The sequence below is a fragment of the Perca flavescens genome, chromosome 5, assembly GCF_004354835.1.
Source record: "Perca flavescens isolate YP-PL-M2 chromosome 5, PFLA_1.0, whole genome shotgun sequence".
Lineage (NCBI taxonomy): Eukaryota > Metazoa > Chordata > Actinopteri > Perciformes > Percidae > Perca > Perca flavescens.
In genome coordinates this window covers 22,068,670-22,092,670 of record NC_041335.1, presented here as the reverse complement: position 1 = coordinate 22,092,670, position 24,001 = coordinate 22,068,670, and the positions used below count along the sequence as shown (strand labels likewise).

The 24,001-nt window shown below is 44.0% G+C and overlaps 1 protein-coding gene across 3 annotated transcripts in view; it reads left to right on the top strand.

Moving 5' to 3' along the window:
* ptch1 (patched 1) overlaps window positions 1-23,703 on the top strand; it is a 67,825-nt gene extending 44,122 nt beyond the window's left edge. For 2 of the 3 annotated variants that reach the window (XM_028578731.1, XM_028578730.1), the window contains exons 19-24: window positions 1,044-1,181; window positions 1,388-1,530; window positions 5,642-5,741; window positions 5,844-6,197; window positions 6,297-6,840; window positions 6,945-9,562. In XM_028578731.1, coding sequence (XP_028434532.1) covers window positions 1,044-1,181; window positions 1,388-1,530; window positions 5,642-5,741; window positions 5,844-6,197; window positions 6,297-6,839 — 1,278 coding nt within the window. In that variant the 3' untranslated portion in view covers window position 6,840; window positions 6,945-9,562. Of the gene's footprint in view, window positions 1-1,043; window positions 1,182-1,387; window positions 1,531-5,641; window positions 5,742-5,843; window positions 6,198-6,296; window positions 6,841-6,944; window positions 9,563-23,680 lie in introns of those variants that run through there. The other variant, XR_003692612.1, reaches the window with a different exon arrangement.
* The last annotated feature ends 298 nt before the right edge of the window (window positions 23,704-24,001 follow it).

Genomic DNA, 24,001 nt, shown 5'->3' with positions numbered 1-24,001 from the left:
GACATTTTATCTGTGAGAAAACTGTGACTTAAAAGAAAAAAACACAGGTAGATAATTTATAATTTTGCCTAAGTCTAACTAAGTCTAGTAGTTGCAAGTTAAATCCCTGAAAGTCTTTCAATGTGATCATGACCAATATTTAGTCAATATAGCTTTCCACTTACGATCAGTCTAAATTGAAAACCGAGCCAGACACACACATACACCACACACAAATACCACCTCCTGGACACACATTCACATACTCTGTGCTAAGTGTATGCGCACATACACACAGCTCCCTCCCCTGCCCTCCTCAGCCCTCTTCAAAGGATGCGGGCCCCATGTAACCTGACACCTGTCAGTTTATAATAGCATTTATTCCCAACTCCTGTCCCGCTTTGCACTGAAGCCTGCATACACACCCACACGCATATATTCTGCCCACATGTATGCTTACTACTTAACACCTATAAGATAGATACTCACATGTCATCCTTGTGTATTGTTGCCCCCTGTCTGTCTTGGTTACATTCAAAGTCCAGGTCGCCTGTAAATTCACACATCACATGCAGTGAATAATAGTTTGTTTATTATAGAACAATAAAGTAGAAGAATGTTTATGTTTTTTTGATCATTTGATCCACTATGCCTGCATATATTTTTTAGCTCTGTCACTTGGGAAATGTGCATTATAATAATATATTGATTAGCATTCTTTTACCATTTTGGATATACGGTATTATTATCTCTATATTATCTTATGGACTCACACAGAAGAGAAAAAGACATTTGTGACATAAAACCCTGCAGCAACTATTTGAATTGTATCTCCTTGCAAAGATTGGTTTATGCAGATCAACGTCTTTTAAGAAATGTTGGTATTTGTCCTTAAATATATATATTATTTTTATTTTTATTTTTATTTTTTTTTTCAGCCTGAATCTAACCAATTTCTGTCCTGTGTTTAATTAAATATACTGTATAGAAAGTCATTGGTCACTTTTCATAAATATTTATCAAGCACCTTCCTTTTTAACAGAAGCTCCTCTTCTCCCCTTCAGGTGTTGGTTCTTTCTCTCATGACTGTGGAGCTGTTTGGCTTCATGGGGCTGATGGAAATCAAGCTGAGTGCTGTCCCTGTGGTCATTCTCATCGCCTCTGTAGGCATTGGAGTGGAGTTCACCGTCCACGTAGCCCTGGTAGGCATACATATAATGCAACAAACAGTCGTCACTATGTCAATAATAACTACATTGATTTTTTTTTTGTTTAATGGTTTTGGATTCAGTGATACCCTTGATAACGAGACATAAATTATGCTTATGTGTTTGTGTGTGTGTGTGTATGTGTGTGTGTGTGTGTGTGTGTGTGTGTGTGTGTGTGTGTGTGTGTGTGTGTGTTGTAGGCGTTCCTGACAGCCATAGGGGATCGTCATAAGCGGGCAGTGCTGGCATTGGAGCACATGTTTGCTCCCGTACTCGATGGAGCCTTTTCCACCTTATTAGGTGTCCTAATGCTCGCTGGCTCTGAGTTTGACTTTATCGTCAGGTGAGTACAAAAACCAAACCTTATGATAAAATGCTACATTCATTGAGAGGAATATATAAGCACGTACAAAGGTTATCGTATGGTGTCTCTGTGGCATCAGTAGACCGTTGAGACCATGCCTCAACCTGTATGTCACACAGTAATCTACCTGAGCCACCAATCATGCATGAAGGCTCTTCGCTTTCTTCCTCTGTTCCCTCCCTCAATCTCTTTCTTGTCTTCCACTCACATCTCCCTTTCATATTCCCTTGCTGTAAGCCTCATCCCTTTTCCAGCTATCAGTGACATACCTTTTTTGGTCAATTTCTGGGAGCTTGCTCTCCAAGAAACTTCATAAACAAGGCCTTTATCTTTCTTCACCCTCCTCTCCCCTGTGTCTTTTCTTTAATCCTTCTCTTCTCCCCGTTAGTGTCTCTCATGCCTGACATTTTAGGGGAAACCAGGGGAAGGATGGAGAGTTGAAGGTCAGCAGAAGGAGGAGGACGGGGGCTCGGAGGGAGTAGATGGAGAAGCAGAGGGAAACAAAGTAAAAGAGAGTGAGGGGGAGCGAGAAAGCAGGAAAGTCCTCTGGCTTTTGTAATCTCCTTCAGCTAGTTTAACTGCCCTCGCTAGACATTTATAAGCATGGGAAGGAGTTACGGGGTGAGGGGCTAGAAGGCATTTGTGGAAAGACAGGAGAAGTGGAAATTAAAACCGACACACTGTGGGGGCTCTGCATCGGTGGCTCCTTGTGTGTGCGCGCTCTTGTAAGCATCAGACAGCAAGGTATCGACCAGCCGCCATACAAGAGAGGAAAATTAATGATTCTGTACATTCTTGAGCCTGGAGTATTATGAGAAGTTTCCAGTGAGCTCACTGAATAATTTAAAGTAGCTGAGGTAGCTGTATAATTTGGTTGACCTGCTCCTTTAAGAAAAGGGAGCGCAGAAAGAAGTCCATGTGATCTGTCAGCACGCAAAGTCAGTCATGTTCACAGCACTGCACTCATGCATGCACACCCACACAATCACACATGGTCCCTCACACACACACACACACACACACACACACACACACACACACACACACACACACACACACACACACACACACACACACACACACACACCTGCTCCCTGACCTTGTAATCATGGGGGTCAATGATGGCGTGCCTGCCAGTGAGAGCACACACAGATACACACTCAGAGAGACACACAAACACAGGGAGGCCTATAGACCGTCTCTCCTCACCTCCAGTGGTGTGCTCTGGTTTCTGGCCCCGTCCCGGGCCTCCATTTAAAGTTTCTGCTGTTGTCTGAGCAAACAAAGCAGCGCCCCAAGACGGTGCAATAACAACAGGCCCAGCTCGTATTTTTTTGCTCGCGCTGAAAGAAATGTTTCCCTGGCTTTCCCCGTCAGCCCTGTGAATGTTTTCACTCTAAACACCCCGGCAGGGCACTCAGCCTGGTATGTGGGCTGCACGCGTGCATGTGTAGATGTGTGTGCAAATGTGTGTATCCGAAGGTGACGTGGCATTTACCCCTCATGGTGCCTATGGATATGCTAACTGTAGTGATGACACAGTTATTTCAGTTCCACTTACAGAAACAGTTCAGATAATCTAATAAAGTAGATGAAGGATGGGGTGTGTGTGTGTGTGTGTGTGTGTGTGTGTGTGTATATGTGTATATATATATATATATATATATATATATATATATATATATATATACATATCATGTTTGTGGGTAGAGCTTTACCAGAGACCAAGTCAAAGGTCAAATCATAGGAACTTGCTTCCAGTGCCAATATACTACGAAGGACTCCAAGTTTGAAATTGAATTTGGCATGTTCTCAAATGTTTTTGAACATGAACTTTGGGCACAAGTTCACTGCAAACATTGAATGACTTTCTGTGAATGCCAGAAGGTAGAGTTTGAATTAGATGATCCAGGAAATAAACCCCAGTGGTGAAATTGGACCTTCCTTAACAAGTAACTACTTTTCATAAAAAAGAGTACTTCATGTAATCATTTGTTTAATGTTAAGAGGACACCCATCAGCGTCGGCTCATGTGCTGACCTTCGTTTCAAATTTCTTTTTTATTGTTTTCAGTATTTTAAATATCAGCCTTGATTTGGGTCAAACTTGATTATTAAAGGTTTCTATTGATTACCAATACCTCCTCCTTAAACCAACCAATACTGAAAAGTGCTAAGTACACCTACAGATCAGGTGCTTTCTGTGGCTTTAGTGGGTCAGCAGGAAATGTAAAAGTACTCTAGCTGGTCTTATCGTTCTTCATGGGAAGTTTCACCAAGTTACTTCATCGGTCTGTCTGCAGGATAGATCTGGCTCTGCTCTAATTTTTTGACTCTCTCTCAGCTTCTCTGTTACCCTCTGAGAGTAAAGTGAAGTGAGAAAGTACTGAGAGAGGGAATTCAGATGCCTGTGGTATGAAACTGCATGCGAGAATGGGAGGCAACTTACAGTATATCAAGGCTCATATAAAACACAGGCTAGATCTTATCAATTGTATATAATGCTGCATTTAGGGTAAATTATTTCTATAAACTGGCTGTATTATGTTATGGAATATAACTCACATGGCATAGTTTAGTGTGGATCAGCAGAAGTGTGTGTCCATATAAGCGCTCCCAAATTATCATGAAGGCATTTTTGCGTATTTAGTAAGCTTCCATCCTGTTTCATAGTCAGACACAGTGTACCAGTAATGTGAAGTTGAGGCCACCCATGCTGGGTAGACAAGAACCAGCTCTCCTCACTTGTGGCTCCTCTGTACAATTGTACAATGTCTGTCTTCCTGCACACACACACGCACACACACACACACACACACACACACACACACACACACACACACACGGATTAGTTATGAATGTGCGTTTAGTTTGAGGCCCAGCTGCATAGCATACCGGCGCATCTACACCGCAGTTAGCTCACTTAAACCGCACACGCATGCACACGCACACACAAAGTCATAGTCAAGAGTCAGGCGAAGGGGTTCATGGTTCATCAGTGTGTCCCTGATAACCTGAGAGCTCTCACTGGAGAATCAAGGGAGGAGGAAAGCCTTCCCTAATGAAGGGAGCTGGATTGGCGAGAGAGAGAAAGCGGGGGGGTGGGGTTAGAGTGGAGTTCGGGGGGTCTTACCTGATACATTGGAGATTTAATTAGACGGAGGGGATTGTGGAGTGGCCGGGAATTTCACAGGGGCTTAGCTGGAAAGAAGGGAGAGAGAAGCAAGGCAGAAAAGAGAGAGAAAGAAATAAAAGAGAGGGAGCGAGTCCAGGTAGGGGTGGCGCGCTGAGGGTCCCCTTCTCTTCTTCCTAGACTAAATTGTTTAAATTCTATACCCTTCACTTCATTTGTTTGCTTCTCCCTCACTCTTTTTTTTAGAGCCGAAGAAGAGAGAGAGTGCCCCCCACCCTAACATCCCTCCCCACCCCCCTTTACCCTTCCTTACCCCTTCCCGCCTCCCTTCACATTCCTCAATGCTTTGTTTTCTGCATGTTTGCTTATACACCACACACCCAAGAGCGAGTACCCTCGCCCCCAATAACCCCCACTCCCCCGACTCCCCCCCCTTTTTTTCTTCCTCCCGTGCCTTTGAATTAACCAGCTCTGGCTAATTATGCTTCCCCTTTCTTTTCTCTCTGTTGCTTCTTTAAGACTAACCCTGTTTGGCAGGACTTAGAAACACACAAGGTACATTTCTGTTTTGCTCCTCAAAACCACAGTGCATGCCTGCCCGTCTGTGGGGGGTTTATATATATGTGTGTGTGTGTGTGTGTGTGTGTGTGTGTGTGTGTGTGTGTGTGTGTGTGTGTGTCTCTTTGTGGAATTATTATTTCGGACGTGTGTAATGGTTGATTTTGCACGTCTCCCAACGTCTAAAACTCTGTGGTTTGCACAGGTATTTTCTTTTTTTCTTCGCTTTTTGTTCTGGTTTTTTCTGTGTTAGCGTGGGCAACTATTTTTTTATGTTCCAGTAATGACATTTTTAAGTGGCTACGGAGCTTGGTGTTTCATCCTTACATGCTGTGTTTAGTTTAATTATTCCTGGGATTAAAGTTTATGCCCTATGCTCAACTACTTTTGTGTGTTGCAGGTATTTCTTTGCCGTGTTGGCCATCCTAACAGTTCTTGGAGTACTGAATGGACTGGTCCTTCTTCCAGTATTACTGTCATACTTTGGGCCCTATCCAGAGGTAAAAAAAATGAAATCTTAATTAACTAGAAACTAGAAAAAGTAGCATTTTGTGTGGAATACTCACTGTTGCCTCTTTACCTTCTCTCCTCTCACCTCTCAGGTGTCTCCAGTCGATGGTCGTAGCAGGTTACCCACCCCGTCCCCAGAAGCCCCTCACGTGGTCCACTTCTCAGTTCGTCCTCACCACACCACCGTGGCCACCACCACCTCTGGTGCAGCTTCTGACTCGTCAGACACGGAGTACAGCTCTAACACCACAGCGTCCGGTATTAGCCAGGAGCTGCACAACTACAACCTGCCCTCACAAAGAGGACAAACTCGAGCCGAGGAGCAGCAGTACCACCTCCAGTCCAACAGGGGCAGAGCAGCCAGGACAGATGAGGAAAGGAGAGCAGGATCAGGGCATAGGCGCTCAGCTAGGCAGCCTGACCCTCCGGCCTATTCTGTGTCTTCGGTAAGAAAATATCCCCCATTGTTTTGCATGTAGTTCTAGTAGTAGATTGTCTCGTTTGTCACATTATAGAAATAAATATCTCATTGTCTTGCTCTACAGTCCTCTCAGGGTTGTGATTCTGGGCCCCAGCCCAGGGCTACTCAGCGTAACAGCAGCAGGGACCCCAAGAACCAGCTGCACTGGCAGGCCCTGCCCCCAGCCCGCCCGCGCATGGACGCTTTTGAAACTGCTACTGAGGCTGGGGGCCGTTATGGCTCACACGGCCATAGAGAACACTCAGCAGGCCACAGAGCCCGCTCTTCCCACAACCCACAACCCAATCACCACGTCCCGCGCCATCACCCCAACCCCACCCCGTATTGCCAACCCATCACCACGGTAACAGCGTCAGCCTCCGTCACTGTCGCCGTGCACCCGGCCCCCTTGTCCAACCAGGGCCCCCCTGCTTCCTCTTACCCAGGATACACTGCAACAGACAGTTTCTGCCCATCAGGGGCGGAGGGGCCAGAGCCTGCCTTTCAGGACCCACATGTGCCACTGGATACCGACACAGGGGCCAGAGGAGTCAACATAGAGGCTATGGAGCTTCAAGATTTGGAGTTTGAGGCAGCTGAGAGTAACAGTGGCAGACGGGCAAGCTGAGGTGAGCTTTTACCTACTTCAGTAGATCCATATGTAGTACAACTGTCCTTTTAAGTCTGTTTGATCGTAAAGTACTGACCGTATAATCTCCTTTTTTGTTTCCAGTTGTGGTGAACGGAAGTACAACAGCCAAAGATGGACTCCTCTGTATTACTAAGCAGCTGACCTGGCCTGGCACAGTCCAGCCCAGCATGGCTCAGCCCGATTCGCCCAGCAGCAATAAAACTCATCAGTGTTGCCATCATGGTGCTCATTCTTACTGTAACCCAGTGGACTATTGTCTTAGATATTTTTATCTATATTTAAAAGATGTATACATATGTAAATATGAACAAAAAGTAGCTATAATTTTAGGAGCTGTACAACTCCTCATGTTAACAGACTGGGGCTGCCATTTTATATGGTGTGTGTGTGTGTGTGTGTGTGTGTGTGTGTGTGTGTGTGAGAGAGAGATAGATCTCTGATTACTGTTCACTCATCTGTGGATCTGTGCCATTAGGAAGCTTCATCTAGACAAAAAATACCTGTCAGCATTCACTGTGGCTGCTCAAAATATTTTTTTTAAATAATATACATTTATAACTCTATGCAAATGTCTCTTTAAACAAAAGAAGTGATCTGTCTATGTGTGTGTGTATGTGTGTGTGCACGTGTACTAGTAGTTGTGTGTAGGGCTGTATGATGTAAAACACCCCCATGGCTTATTCAGCAGATACATATTCAAAACAGAATGACATTTACACTCATTTAAAACATGAGGGAATTGTTAGAATTATCAAACAGGGCTATGGTATGTGTGTGTGCGTGTTTATGTGTGTGTGTTTGTTATTGTATAAAGGTACGCATGTTAAACTATTAATTTTTTTTATCACAAACCTGTGGTAGTTATGAAACAAGTACTGTTTAACTTGACACGCTATGCGTGCTATTTAAGAGAGCAGATATGAAGAAATTTTAAAAGCTGTTTTTTTTGTTGTTGTGCTCTTTTAGTTATCGCCTCTGCATTGGAACCTGTTTCTGCTCTCAGCTTTGTATCACTGTCTGTTAGGCTGTTCTCTGGTTGTATTTTACTGTAAGAGGTTATGTATTGTTTAACCCTAGCAGGCTCAAAACAGGTTCTGTCTTGTATACTGACATACGAGCAGTAAACCCACCTCAGAAACTCACTCTGCCATTACAGGGACATTCACATTACTGATTCTGGAACAGGGTCAAACACGGGGCACTAACTCTGTGTCTAGTGGATAAGCTAAAACTCAGACTGTATACTGTACGACCCGATTCAACATGGCACTTGACTGCATTTAAACTTAATTCACAAGAATATCTTGCCTCAAGTAGCTCTTTATTTCTGGCCAACCAATAAGCTAGCCCACACATCCTGCTAAGGGATAACCCTTATATGGCCTGACAATGTGCTCTATGCGTGTCTCAATGTATATGTATGTATAAACATTTACTGTATGTGTGTGTTGGTCCATCTTCTCACTCTGTCTCAGCTCTCCTTGTGACAGTAAAAAGACAACTGGTCCCAATTTGGCCTCAGCCATCCCCACTGACCTCAGCTAATACAAATCCACAACATAAGGCCACGACACTAATTGGACATCCCCCCTCAACTGCCAAATGGCACATCCCAGAGCCCCCAGGGGTCAGAGTGTACACTGCCAGCCCCTCTCTCCACCAGCAATGGCCAGTTTATATCTACATGTGTGTCAATGCATGCATACGTAAGCCACCCCCCCATCCCCACACACACACACTCAGTTCCAGACCCAGGCCCCTTTGACACCATCACTTACTGCATCCACACCTCAGTTTGCCTCCACTTTCACACTCTCACTTCCTGTTGAACACCTGTAGCTCTTCCCAGAAGTCTTTGCAGTTTTCCTTCTGTCCACCATGTCAGCTGCTTGCATGAAATAGGTTGTTCTGTGTGTTTTTCGTTTAGTTTTCTCCCAAATGTCACATTGGCAGTAGCGGAGAGAATCATAGCTGGCAACTATTTTATTCATTTTTAAATGTTTGTTTGTTTGTTTGTTTGTTTTTTAATGTTCAATTGCGATATTTATATTTTTGTAATACAAAAATATTTTTTTTTCTTTCATTATTGTCATGATGCCAGTTGATAACAAATGCAGGGATTTTTATGTCTATTGAAAAAAACACTATTACAGTTTAATGTTTTTACATTAATTTGAGTTTGATCTGTATAAAGTGCTTACTAATGTTAAATAGAAAAAAAAGAGTATATAACATTTTACACTACAGGTCTCATCATAGCTCTTAGAGGATTTTAAAAGGAAAAAAAAAAATCAGTGGTTCTTCCAGACTGCCATTTTGGTCTCGGTTGACGTGGATGTATGCTGTTTTCAGTTACAAAGATAAATGTATGCCATATAATTTATTTATATGAAAATTTATTTTTGTAGTGTACATAGTAGTTGTCAAGGTATTTGACAGAAGTATATTTTTAAAGAGTTTATATGTAATATCATACCATAACAGAAAAAAACCTTAAGGTGCACACTTTCACTGCTAACTGTCTTGTGAGACAACATTGACACCTCCCCTTCAGTATTATGTTCCGATCCTTGGAGAGAGACAGCTGTTTCTATGGGTTTGTCAAAGGCTAGCCATGAAAGTAGAAAACTGTACTAGCTCTCTAAATATTAATGTTCAAACACTGATAGAATTCTAACAAATAAAAATATTATAACTTATTTGTCTCTTTGTTCATAACTTTAATAAATGGAAACTTAAAACGATTGCTTTGGTCTGACTGTGAATTGATTGTTTCAAAAGGGTTTTGTACTTATACTTCAACATTTTGGGAAATGCACTTTTCATCCCTCTGCTAGCAGTGTATTCATATTTACCATACTATCTTCTTATCTAACTGCAAAAATGGTAATACACGTACTGTATTTCCCAAAAATATGAAACCATTTGTTTCATTTCTGATTTAAAGAAATAGTTTTATGCTGTTTAATGACAGCCAGGCACTTCAAATATCACCTCCACACAAGTCAAAATATTTTTGGTATTTCCTATTAAGCATAACTACAGGTAAACATGACCTTCTCTCCCTTCCTCCATCGTGTTCTGCAGTATAAAACTGACATCTGGTCTGAAGCCCTGCAGCCCTCCCAAACAGCCCACCCAGCTCCGCCCCTCCCCCCCCCCCCACCACCACCTCCACTCCCTGTTCTGTATGATTTTGAGTGACAGCTTTATAGACTGCAAGGAAATTGGTTGTAGTTACAATACAGCTGGCCTGTTTGGAGTAATGAAAAAGGGCATGTAGCCTTGAGCTTGCTGCACTGATGGTGAGAGAGAGAAAGCGCCTTGTCAACTGCATGGGTGGCAGCTATTTATTCTCAAGTCAAGGGTTGTAAGAGAAGGTTTTTGACTTGCCACTGTGCAAGAAACATGCAACTAAATCGCTATGATCAAAATATAAATATCAAGCAGTTGTCTTTCTGTTGTCCCTAACTACAAAAAGATGACCAGTTTTCCCAAGCCACACTCAACCTGAACTTCAAGAAGGCTGAGGAACTCATTGACCCTGGTTCAGCAGTAGGCATGTCATTATCTTTTAAAGCCAATAAAGGCACACTAGTCTGCTGAGTGCTGTCCAACCAGTGTAAAGAAACAGGCTGACATCTTAACAAATGACAGGGTGTGTTTGGAAAGCTGGGTGGCAGGATGTTGTCGGTCATGTTTTGAACTTTTCTATCTGGGCTTGACATTTTTAGTCTTTTGCACGATTAGAATGCAGAGCAAAGGGACTCATGCAGGTGCTGCCCATGTAATGTGGTATCGTAATGTGGCAGTCAAAAACAAAACTCAGGTTTTAGTATTTTGAAGAATGTGTCATTATAGTTTTATTCAACAATCTCTGGGTGCAGAAACACTTTTAAAAATGCTGTTTTTAGTGTTTCAAGCACTTATATCCTGACAAAAGTGAAAATGCAACCTTTGTGTATTAATGTCAAGACATTCATCTAATGCATTAATGGATGTTAAAAATTGCTGAAAGATGAAATATCTGTGACCACCCAATGGTTGTTTGAAGGTGATGTGGTTAATTGAGTTCTAATATAGTTAAGACGCCTTCACCAGCACTCTCTTTTGCGGACCTTGGAGTCACCCCCCCTCACCTCTTCACCCCTTCTCACAAACACACTCAGAGTTGCCCTCAGAGGTGGAACTGCACATTTTGTGAAGAGTGCAAGCTCCAGGTTGTTAATGAATGAGTGTTTCCTGTACCTGTCCTCTCAGCCAACAGAAAGGGGGTTGGAGGGGGAGAAAGATGGAAGGAGGACAAAAGAGGAAGAGAGAGGAGGTAATTAAGAAGTTCCTTCTCTCCTGGACTAATGGACTGTTCCGCCGTGGCTCTCTGCCTAGACTGGTTGACAATAGAGCGGATACATACTGTACAACAAAGCTTTTTTCATGTGTAAAGGGAAATTTACAAAAGGGAATTATTGATTCCGCTGTTCCAGTCCTTCTTTTCCGTCCATCTGTCCCTCCCTCTGCTTATTTCCATCCCTCACTCCTTCCTTGAAAGGCTTCTCCATCATCACCTGCCGGCAGAGCTAAACCCTCTGAGTGTATACTCTCCTACACATGAATGATTGGACTGTTGACATGACTGCACAGGACACACGCAAACACACCCATGCACTCCTGCCAGATCCAGGGCCAGATTTACACATTTAGTTTAAGAATAAATCTGCAGGAAGCATCACATGGTGTGTTGATACATGATTCTTATTGAGGGTTTACTGTTTTATTGTCACAATCACAAGGTTGGTGGTTTGATCTCCATCTGTTCATATTTGGAAGTGTGCTTCAGTAAGACGCTGAAACACAAAAGCTTCTCAAGAATTGAAAGATGTTCACACTCAATCTCAATCTGTGTGTGTGTGTGTGTGTGTGTGTGTGTGTGTGTGTGTGTGTGTGTGTGTGTGTGTGTGTGTGTGTGTGTGTGTGTGTGTGTGTGTGTGTGTATGTGGTTCATTGGCATAAAGACTGGAAGCCCTACAGCACTTTGTTTCAACTCCACATAAAACTACAACTTGTCCTTTTTAAATCTTTGTTTGTGTATTGATTAATTGACAGGAGACATGCTAAACTAAGCTAATCTGCTGCTGGCTTTAGCTTCACATTTATTTATGGCGGTTTTAATAAGAGTGGTTTGGATTTTTTTAATTAATCTATAGCAAAGTGATCTTATTCCCCAAACTGTTTAACTATTCCTTAAAGAAAATGTCATTTGAAGCACAACATCTATGATGGCATTTGGCACGTTTCTACATAGGCTCTAACATCGTAACAAAGAACATTTCTTTTCTATTCTGTTCTATTCTGTCAGCAGTCTCAAGGTGGGTGGTTTTGGGCGGGTTTTAGTGCTGGCGTTCAGTCCCACCCTGGGACCAGTTTGACTTGGCTGGCTTCTTTAACTCCCACAGAGGGAGTGCGTTTTTCCTACAAGACCAATCCAGAAGAATGTGAGGTCCAGTTCCCCAGTGGCCAGACCCATATAAACTCAGTGAAAGCGCAGTTCTGCAGGCTGAAGTGTTAAATACCAAGAAAATAGCCCTTATAAGAATGACATGTGAGAAATATGCTTGGCATTTCAAACATTAAAGAGAAGTGATGAACGGTTGTCAGGATACAAATTCTGAGCGTACAGTATATCTGTGCTGGAATTCAGTGTTGCAAGAGGGACTTCAGCATCTGTCTTTGGTTTTTTCTCTTTCTCTTAGTCTCTCTTAGTTTGTATGTATGAGAGTGATTCAAGTTGGAATTCAGCTTTCTAAAGTCATTTCTAGTGATCAGAGAAGATTAGAGCATTTAGTGGATGGATTGTAAAAGAAATGATCATTGGCAAGGAGGTGTTTAATTTAAAGTTTTCAAATGTGTGACTGGAAGTGGTTTTTGACATACAGTAAGTGTGCATTTGTACACTTTTTATAAATTTATCTTTTAACTATTTACATGACAAAACAACAGTTACACTTAATGAATCCTCCACATTTTAGCTACATTTTTAGGCTCTATGGATGGCAACATCAATCTGTTGGTCACTTGGTTGGTCTGTCACTTGGTCCAGACTGAAATATCTCAGCATGTGTTACAGGGATTGCCATGACATTCATTGTTCCTAGAGATTTTAGTGACGGTGATCCTCTGACTCTAGTGCCACCATGAGGTTCACAAGTGGGTGTTGGATGTCTCCACAACTTTTGACTGTATGGATTGCCATGAAATGTTGTACACACATGGTTAAGTGAGGAGTGCCCAAAAACATGCTAGAATGAATAGCTGGATGCAGGGAGGAGCCCATAGAGAATGCCTTTCTACAGGGCCCTGAATTTTGTGCTACGCCCCTGCCAAATACCCTGCAACACTAATGACAATACCATCAGCCTCAGCTGTACTTGTGTTGTATGCTAACACTAAGTACACCAAGATGATGAACACGGTAAACATAATGTTTAGCTTCAGCAGGTTAGCATACTGCCTTAGCATTAAAGGAGAATTCCGGCCAATTTTAACGTTAATCTTGATCGCTATAAATATGCGTGTATTTTCGATTGAAAAAAAAACGACTCAAATTGGTGCAGGCTACACAGAGTAGCTGCAGCTACGTGTATGAGCTTCCACTGAGCTAAAACGGCAGTTGTCGGGGCACGTTTTAAGGAATGTAGTTACATAGTCACTGATATGGTCATAACCACTACAGTGCTCAATTACCTATTTTGAGGGGAATAAACTTCAAGTTTTTGTCGCGAAGGCATGACCTGTCCTCTGGAGGACATAGCCACACCACTGCCTCTCCGTGGATTGTTGTCTGGATGATTATCACAGAAGCCTGGCTGAACACACTCACCGGACGGCAGCTAGCAGCTAGCAGCTAGCAGCTAGCAGCTACCAGCATACCAGCTACTAGCTACTAGCTACCAGCAGAATCAAGACAGGAGCCAGGGTAGGAGAATTTAAAGGTCCCATGACATGGTGCTCTTTGGATGCTTTTATATAGACCTTAGTGGTCCCCTAATACTGTATCTGAAGTCTCTTTCCCGAAATTCAGCCTTGGTGCAGAATTACAGCCACTAGAGCCAGTCCCACAATGAGCTTTCCTTAGGCACGATCTGATATCACCAAGTAATTAACAGTTCAGGATCAATGACAAAGTTGTTTGCCCTGGATTAACATTTTAACCAACCAATCAGTGGCACGTTTTGCTTGTGATGTCATTAATAGTGCGACGTGATGGCAAATTCAAAAAAGAAAAAAAAACGTCTGCCAGTTTCACTATCGTAACGGCCGCCCGTTCCAGAGCTGCCGCCGATGCTTCACTATCGTGCTTAAAAGGTAAGATTTAGCCTACTTCCAAGAGTTTGAACGTCTTCAAAACATTATAAGGTTGATGTGTAGCTAGGCTAAACAAGTTAATAAGATAACTAGCATGACCAGCTAGTGTGCTAGCAGTAATTCAATTGGAAAGGGTTGAGCTACCAAATGTGATATTAATAAGAAATAAAATATCACGGTCCAGTTCTATCTCTTAACAAGATGGAATGTCAGTCATTAGGCTAACCACTTTAATCCTATGAAAAACACGCTACCTAGCATGACCAGCTAGTGTGCTAGCAGTTATTAAATTGGAAAGGGCTGAGCTACCAAGTGTGATATTAATAAGAAATAAAATATCACTGTCCAGTTCTATCTCTTAACAAGATGGAATGTCCGTCATTAGGCTAACCACTTTAATCCTATGAAAACACGCTACCTAGCATGACCAGCTAGTGTGCTAGCAGACTTATGGTGGTATGAACTAGCCTAAAGGTAGCTTACTACTAAAATGTTCATGCTAAGCCTGTGTGAGTCTGTAGACGTTTTTTGCATAACTAACATTACAGACAAAACACCTTAGCAATGTGTGTTTTAATCAAAGTTGATAGCATTAGCAACTTATATGTGCTATGCTACAATTAGCTGCAAGTGATTAAGTGTTGATCCTGGACCACTACAACATCACATACATCCTGGACTGTTGTTTATTGTTTGTCCTGGACAATCAGTCAGTTATTCTGTGCTGTCATTAAGTGTTGATCCAGGACCACTACAGCATCACATTCATCCTGGACTGACATTCTTTCTAATCTTGACCACACCTTATTGTAATCACTCAAATCTATGTTTCAGAAAACAGATTGTCTGGTAAGTGTGAAAGGTTACGTAATAAAGTGTAATTAACCATTAGTGCATTTTAAAGTATATCCTTAAAGATATCCTTTTACTTTTTTTTATTATTAGATTACCTTGTGGGAACGTGCAGACCTCACACAATTTTCCTCTCTCAAGACTCTATTTGAGGACTTGTAAATTTCAGATGAGGTTCCAACTAATTTTGCTGTGTTTTTTTCCACACACAACCGCCGTTGAAGATGTTGGAGAACAACAGTTTATGATGTGGATTGTGGACACTTAGTGCCTAATCGGGAAATTGGACCAATTACAGTTTTAGTTTATAAATAAACATTTAATAAACATTCTGAGTTTTTTTTTTATCATTGTATCCATTTTTATGTATGTGCAAATTAATACACACAAGAAGACTGTCTAATAAAGTTCAAGTACTTTATTGTCATGTACTCCAAAGGGTGGTGTTCCTGGAAGACAGCAATTGAGGTCAAGGTAAAATGCAGCAGCAGGTTAAAATAAGAGTCCAGGTTTTGCAGTTTTTCCATTTGAATACTGTGAACCTTACTGATGTGGCATCACAAAAACATCAAGTTTGGCTTTCTTGGATCCACATTCTTTTTTCTTCATTGATGACCGCTTTTTAAATATCCTCCATTTCTGAAAGAAAAGAGCACATGGTTTTACCTCCACAGACTTTACTTACAATACTTTCCATTATAGAGTTAATAAATAACTCAGCAGCTAAAGTTAACCTAACTGGGCATTTGAAACCAAACCAAAATGTAAGCCAAGTGCCCTGATAGATTAGCCTTAGGTGACCTTGAATAACAGGGCTATAGATCGCATAATGCCGGAGTTATGATTTAATAACAATTACTCTGGGGCTGTAATGCTGCGATTGTCCTGGACTACCACTTAACAACAGTCCAGGATAAATGTCACTCTGTGGTGGTCCTGGATCAACACTTAATGGCAGCACAGAATAACTGATGTCCAGGACAAACAATAAACAACAGTCCAGGATGTATGTGATGTTGTAGTGGTCCAGGATCAACACTTAATCACTTGCCGCTAATTGTAGCATAGCACATATAAGTTGCTAATGCTATCAACTTTGATTAAAACACACATTGCTAAGGTGTTTTGTCTGTAATGTTAGTTATGCAAAAAACGTCTACAGACTCACACAGGCTTAGCATGAACATTTTAGTAGTAAGCTACCTTTAGGCTAGTTCATACCACCATAAGTCTGCTAGCACACTAGCTGGTCATGCTAGGTAGCGTGTTTTCATAGGATTAAAGTGGTTAGGCTAATGACGGACATTCCATCTTGTTAAGAGATAGAACTGGACAGTGATATTTTATTTCTTATTAATATCACACTTGGTAGCTCAGCCCTTTCCAATTTAATAACTGCTAGCACACTAGCTGGTCATGCTAGGTAGCGTGTTTTTCATAGCATTAAAGTGGTTAGCCTAATGACTGACATTCCATCTTGTTAAGAGATAGAACTGGACCGTGATATTTTATTTCTTATTAATATCACATTTGGTAGCTCAACCCTTTCCAATTGAATTACTGCTAGCACACTAGCTGGTCATGCTAGTTATCTGTATTAGCTTGTTTAGTCTACACGTTAGCTCTTTAGGCGAGCTAGATAATACCACCACAAGTCTGCTAGCACACTAGCTGGTCATGCTAGGTAGCCTGTTTTTCATAGGATTAAAGTGGTTAGCCTAATGACTGACATTCCATCTTGTTAAGAGATAGAACTGGACCGTGATATTTTATTTCTTATCAATATCACATTTGGTAGCTCAACCCTTTCCAATTGAATTACTGCTAGCACACTAGCTGGTCATGCTAGTTATCTTATTAACTTGTTTAGCCTAGCTACACATCAACTCTATAATGTTTTGTAGACGATCAAACTCTTGGAAGTAGGCTAAATCTTACCTTTTAAGCACGATAGTGAAGCATCGGCGGCAGCTCTGGAACGGGCGGCCGTTACGATAGTGAAACTGGCAGACGTTTTTTTTCTTTTTTGAATTTGCCATCACGTCGCACTATTAATGACATCACAAGCAAAACGTGCCACTGATTGGTTGGTTAAAATGTTAATCCAGGGCAAACAACTTTGTCATTGATCCTGGACTGTTAATTACTTGGTGATATCAGATCGTGCCTTTCCTTAGTATGTGCCATTTCTTTGTAGCTATTGAGAAGGAGAGAGGGAGGGGCAAGGTGGAGAGTGGGGGTGTGGCCTTGACCAACTGCCACTTTGCTCATTTGAAAGCCATGATGTCTCTCTCTCATAGGTTGGCCAAATTCTCTGGGTGGGCAAAGCAGAGAAAGGGGAGGTAACCTTGCTCCTTATGGCCTCTCCGTGAACCATCACCTTATTGTGGTGGAGAGGTTTGTGTGTCTCTGTGAACCTGAGGGCTGTGTTGTCTGGAGCTTTGTGCTCCTGGTAGGGTCTCCCAAGGCAAAGTGGTCTCAGGTGAGGGGCCAGACAAAGAATGGTTCAAATAACCCAATGAAAAAGCTAAGCAGAGATGGAGTGACCCTGCCCGGAGGAAGCCCGGGGCCCCCGTCTGGAGCCAGGCCCAGACGGCGGGCTCGTCGGTGAGCGCCTGGTGGCCGGGTTTGCCACGGAGCCTGGCCGGGCACAGCCCGAACAAGCTACGTGGCAACTCCCTCTCCATCCCATGGGCCCACCACCTGTGGGAGGAACCGTTGGGGTCGGGTGCAATGCCACATGGGTGGCAGTGAAGGTCAGGGGCCTCGACGGAACAGACCCGGGCGGCAGATGCTGGCTCTGGGGACGTGGAACGTCACCTCTCTGTGGGGGAAGGAGCCGGAACTGGTGCGGGAGGTGGAGCGCTACCGGTTAGATCTGGTGGGGCTTACCTCTACGCACAGTCTTGGTTCTGGAACCATACTCCTGGATAGGGGTTGGACTCTTTTCTTCTCCAGGGTGTGAGGCGCCGGGCGGGTGTGGGGATACTCACAAGCCCCCGGCTGAGCGCCGCTGTGTTGGAGTTTACCCCGGTGGACGAGAGGGTCGCCTCCCTACGCCTGCGGGTTGTGGGGGAAAACTCTGACTGTTGTTTGTGCATATGCACCAAACAGGAGTTCGGAGTATTCGGCCTTCTTGGAGACCTTGACTGGAGTCCTGCATGGGGCTCCAGTGGGGGACTCCATTGTTCTGCTGGGGGACTTCAACGCACACGTGGGCAATGATGGAGACACCTGGAGGCGTGATTGGGAGGAACGGCCTCCCTGATCTAAACCAGAGTGGTTGTTTGTTGTTGGACTTCTGTGCTAGTCATGGATTGTCTATAACAAACACCATGTTCAAACATAGGGATGCTCATAAGTGTACCTGGTACCAGAGCACCCTAGGCCGAAGGTCAATGATTGATTTCATAATTGTTTCATCTGATCTGAGGCCGTATGTTTTGGACACTGGGTGAAGAGAGGGGCAGAGCTGTCAACTGATCACCATCTGGTGGTGAGTTGGGTCAGAGGGTGGGGAAGACTCTGGACAGACCTGGTAAGCCCAAACGTGTAGTGCGGGTAAATTGGGAACGTCTGGAGGAGGCCCCTGTCCAACAGACTTTCAACTCACACCTCCGGGCGGAGCTTTTCGTGCATCCCTGTGGAGGCTGGGGGCATTGAACCCGAGGGACAATGTTCAAAGTTTCCATTGCTGAAGCTGCGGCGAGGAGCTGTGGTCTTAGGGTCTTAGGTGCCTCAAGGGGCGGTAACCCACGAACACCGTGGTGGACACCGGTGGTCAGGGAAGCCGTCCGACTGAAGAAGGAGTCTTTCCGGGATATGTTATCCCGGAGGACTCGGAGGCAGTTGCAGGGTACCGAAGGGCCCGAAGGGCTGCAGCCTCTGCCATGAAAGAGGCAAAGCAGCGGTTGTGGGAGAAGTTTGGAGAAGACATGGAGAAGGACTTTCGGTCAGCACCAAAGTGCTTCTGGAAAACTGTTCGCCACCTCAGGAGGGGGGGGGGACCATCCAAGCTGTGTACAGTAAGGATGGGACACTGTTGACCTCAACTGAGGAGGTAATAGGGCGGTGGAAGGAGCACTTTGAGGAACTCCTCAATCCGACTAATACGCCCTCTATCTTAGAGGCAGAGCTGGAGGATAATGGGGGATTGTCGCCGATTTCCCAGGCGGAAGTCACTGATGTAGTCAAACAACTACACAGTGGCAAAGCCCCGGGATTGATGAGATCCGTCCAGAAATGCTCAAGGCTCTGGGTGTGGAGGGGCTGTCCTGGTTGACACGCCTTTTCAACATTGCGTGGAAGTCTGGGACGGTGCCAAAGGAGTGGCAGACTGGGGTGGTGGTTCCCCTTTTTAAAAAGGGGGACCAGAGGGTGTGTGCCAATTATAGGGGTATCACACTTCTCAGCCTCCCTGGTAAAGTCTACTCCAAGGTGCTGGAAAGGAGGGTTCGGCCGATAGTCGAACCTCGGGTTGAGGAGGAACAATGCGGTTCCGTCCTGGTCGTGGAACAACGGACCAGCTCTTCACTCGCAAGGATCCTGGAGGGAGCCTGGGAGTATGCCCAACCGGTCTACATGTGTTTTGTAGATTTGGAGAAGGCATATGACCGGGTCCCCCGGGAGATACTGTGGGAGGTGCTGCGGGAGTATGGGGTGAGGGGGTCTCTACTCAGAGCCATCCAATCTCTGTATGACCAAAGTGAGAGCTGTGTCCGGGTTCTCGGTAGTAAGTCGGACTCGTTTCAGGTGAGGGTTGGCCTCCGCCAGGGCTGCGCTTTGTCATCAATCCTGTTTGTAATATTTATGGACAGGATATCGAGGCGTAGTCGGGGTGGGGAGGGGTTGCAGTTTGGTGGGCTGGGGATCTCATCGCTGCTCTTTGCAGATGATGTGGTCCTGATGGCATCATCGGCCTGCGACCTTCAGCACTCACTGGATCGGTTCGCAACCCGAGTGTGAAGCGGTTGGGATGAGGATCAGCACCTCTAAATCTGAGGCCATGGTTCTCAGCAGGAAACCGATGGAATGCCTTCTCCAGGTAGGGAATGAGTCCTTACCCCAAGTGAAGGAGTTCAAGTACCTTGGGGTTGTGTTCGCGAGTGAGGGACAATGGAGCGGGAGATTGGTCGGAGAATCGGGCGCAGCGGGTGCGGTATTGCATTCAATCTATCGCACCGTTGTGACGAAAAGAGAGCTGAGCCAGAAGGCAAAGCTCTCGATCTACCGGTCAGTTTTCCTTCCTACCCTCACCTATGGTCATGAAGGCTGGGTCATGACCGAAAGAACGAGATCCAGGGTACAAGCGGCCAAAATGGGTTTCCTCAGGAGGGTGGCTGGCGTCTCCCTTAGAGATAGGGTGAGAAGCTCAGTCATCCGTGAGGAGCTCGGAGTAGAGCCGCTGCTCCTTTGCGTCGAAAGGAGCCAGTTGAGGTGGTTCGGGCATCTGGTAAGGATGCCCCCTGGGCGCCTCCCTAGGGAGGTGTTCCAGGCACATCCAGCTGGGAGGAGGCCTCGGGGAAGACCCAGGACTAGGTGGAGGGATTATATCTCCAACCTGGCCTGGGAACGCCGATCCCCCCAGTCGGAGCTGGTTAATGTTGCTCGGGAAAGGGAAGTTTGGGGTCCCCTGCTGGAGCTGCTCCCCCCGCGACCCGACACCGGATAAGCGGACGAAGATGGATGGATGGACCATTTCAAGCCAATTGGTGACCATAGGCAGGCTGGGGGAACTTATATTAATGTTAAAAAACCTCATAAAGGCACAAAGGCACTCTAAAACTTGCTCCGACAACTGCCGTTTTAGCTCAGTGGACGCTCATTACACATAGCAGCAGCTATTCTGTGTTGCCTGCACCGATTCGTTTTTTTTTTTTTTTTCAATTGAAAGTGCACGCATATTTATAGCGATCAAGATTAACATAAAAATTGGCCGGAATTCTCCTTTCAGTCCCATAGAGCCGCTATGGTTGTAGACTCAGACTTACTCTTGTATTGTATTTTTTCATAGCCAAGTTTTCCTGTATTCATACATGACATATCTCTCTAATTAAGCTTTTGTTAAACACATTTTCTTACACACTACTACAGCTCTCCAGGAATCCTACGAGATAAAGAGGGAGAGAAAATAAGGCGAGTGAGACAGAGCAGCGTAGAGGTCCAAGACAGCAAAGGAACCACATCCAATTCTTAGAAACAGATGACATGATTCACTATGCATTCAGCAGCGTTCAAAGGCTTATGCTCCAAGAGCCAAAGATTGTATCTCTCTCAAAGTCTGCAGTAAAAGGCTCAAGAAATTTGCCAAGATTGTTATTACTGTTGGCTGTTGTCGCTGCAGTCAGACAACATTCTTAATGAAATGCTGATGTTCTGTCATTTGTAGTGTTTTTCTCCAACTTTCACAGCCTCATATTTCTTCTGTGTGGTGCAGATTCAGACCACCCTACTCAAGCTTGAGGTCTAAGGCCTGAAACAAGTGGGTTCATTTTGATATAGACAGAAAACTGGAAATGTACTTTGCCAAGGACAGATAGAGAGAGAAAGTGAGTGAGAGACAATAAAGTAAAAAGTGAAATTAAGTCATAGAAAAGAGGCAGAAAAAAAAAGTAAAGACAGATGGAAAATGGCGGGAGGAAGAGAGTGAAGGGGGGGAAGTTAGGATGGTTGATGGTGGATGGGAGTAGCCGTATGAGAGTAATTATAATGACTGATGTTGTTTACTCCCATTTCCCCTCGCATCATTTATTCTGTGGAGGTGGAAAACTCACCCACTCTTTCTTTACATTACAAACTAGTGCTACGGACTGGTGCCAAGCCATGTCATAATCTCTTCTATTCCGCTAATACTGGAAGCATTTATCCTGCCCTCGGCTTCCCTCTTTCCACCCGCCTTCACTTATATTCTGCTTCCATCGGACTTCTCTCTTTTTCTGTTTCTTTACATTCCATCTGCCTTTGTCCCTATACGTCTTACTCCCAGCTCCCTCTTTTTCGTTCCTTTGTTTTCATTAGTGCTGTGTTGACACGGCTGTGTGTGACTGCTGTGATTGGGTCGAGCACATGTAAGATGTTAGCATGATGTACGGCCGTTTACACTGAAGATGACAAACTGAGGTTGGATGCTGTCATCCTTTCTCCCTTTTGCATGTTATGCACGCATGCACGCATGCACGCATGCACGCACGCACGCACGCACGCACGCACGCACGCACGCACGCACGCACGCACACACACCAGATTAACACACACCACCCACCTCTTTGTTTAAACTCTGCTGTTTCTCTTTGCCAGAAAACATGCAACAATGTATGGAAACAGATGCAGAGGGTCAGAAGAGGGAAAGAGAAAGACAGAAAGAAACCGGCGAACTAAATATTTTCATCTGTGTCTGGGAGTGTGGAGCACATGATTTCACATGCCTTTAACACTTTGTACTAAGGAGGAAGGTTTTAGACTGTAGGTCATAAAGGAAATAATAGTGGTACAAATTACTAAAAGTACAGTAAAGTTGAGGAGGGTCTTCCTTGGTGATGATGGTAAACACTTTGGTATTTTCTAATGATCTGCCCATTCATAAAGAGGAGAGGAGACATTTTTTTTTCTTCCATCTGTGCTTATTGATTCTGGCACCAAGACAGATGCCTAATGAGAAACAGGGCTGGAGGAGAACTCTGAGGACCCCAGAGGGAGCCTTAGTCTGAATCAGCGCACACATGCACAGAAATAATACACAGATATGAGAACACACATTCATGCCCGCTGTTAATGCACAAGCTTTTATAGTATTCACAGTCCCTGAGAACACTGACCTCCACTGTTTGCCTGGAGCTCCTCAAAGTTCGTTTTTGAGACTTTAATGAGGATTCAAGATTCAATACTTTATTGCTATATCAACTTGGTTAATGGGAACCTAAGTCTTGTTGAGTTCACTCAGACAAAAAGACTAAACAAATCGACATGAGTATAATAGAAGAAAATTGAGTGAAATACAGCACACAAGATAACCATAAAAGAAAAAAACGCTCCTGTGGCTCAGCAGGTGGAGCACAGCTGATCACAGGGTTAGCAGTTTGATATTGATGTGTCCTTGAACAAGAACCCCAAAACCTTGCATGATAGCTCGCTTCCATCAGTGTGTGAGTGTCTGCATGAAGGGGTCAATGATGCAAATTGTAAAGCTCTTTGGATAAAAGTGCTATATAAATGCAGCAATAATAACATAATTAGATGTATTTTACCCAAGACTCCATTTATGGGTCTGTAATGGAGGGCTATTGAGACAGAGGAGTAGAGAAAAATGATAACAGTAAAGTAAGAAAAACTCTTGAAATTAATTATTCCTGATTTCTTGACAGAGCAGTGCCAAAACTAGATCCTACACACACACACACACACACACACACACACACACACACACACACACACACATGCAAAAGTCAAACTTAAACAGAGACATGATTGGAGTGGAAGCTGTTGGAGAAGGATTTTAGAGCAGGAAGTGTGTAATTATCGTGGACAGAGGGGCAGATAGATGGATGTGTGTGTGTTTAACACTCCCACTCAATTTCCCTGCAATCTACTGGACTAATAGAAAACAGGTGTGTGTGTGTGTGTGTGTGTGTGTGTGTGTGTGTGTGTGTGTGTGTGTGCGTACGTGCGTGTGTGTGTGTGTGTGTACAGTACACCCAAATGTGAGTGTGTGACACAGTATGTCACAGTGAAAACGGACACACAGCTCTTGTAGCGGGTTGTTGAACTTGGACGATGAATGAGGGACAGGGATAAAGTTGTGCTGGAGGCCGACTCACTGCCATTTTCAGGTCAAGTGGACTCCTCGGGGCCCAATATAGCCAGAAGTGATTCTCGCATTTGAAACACAATAAAGTGTGTCCCTTTTTTGGTCTTATCTTTATTAAAGT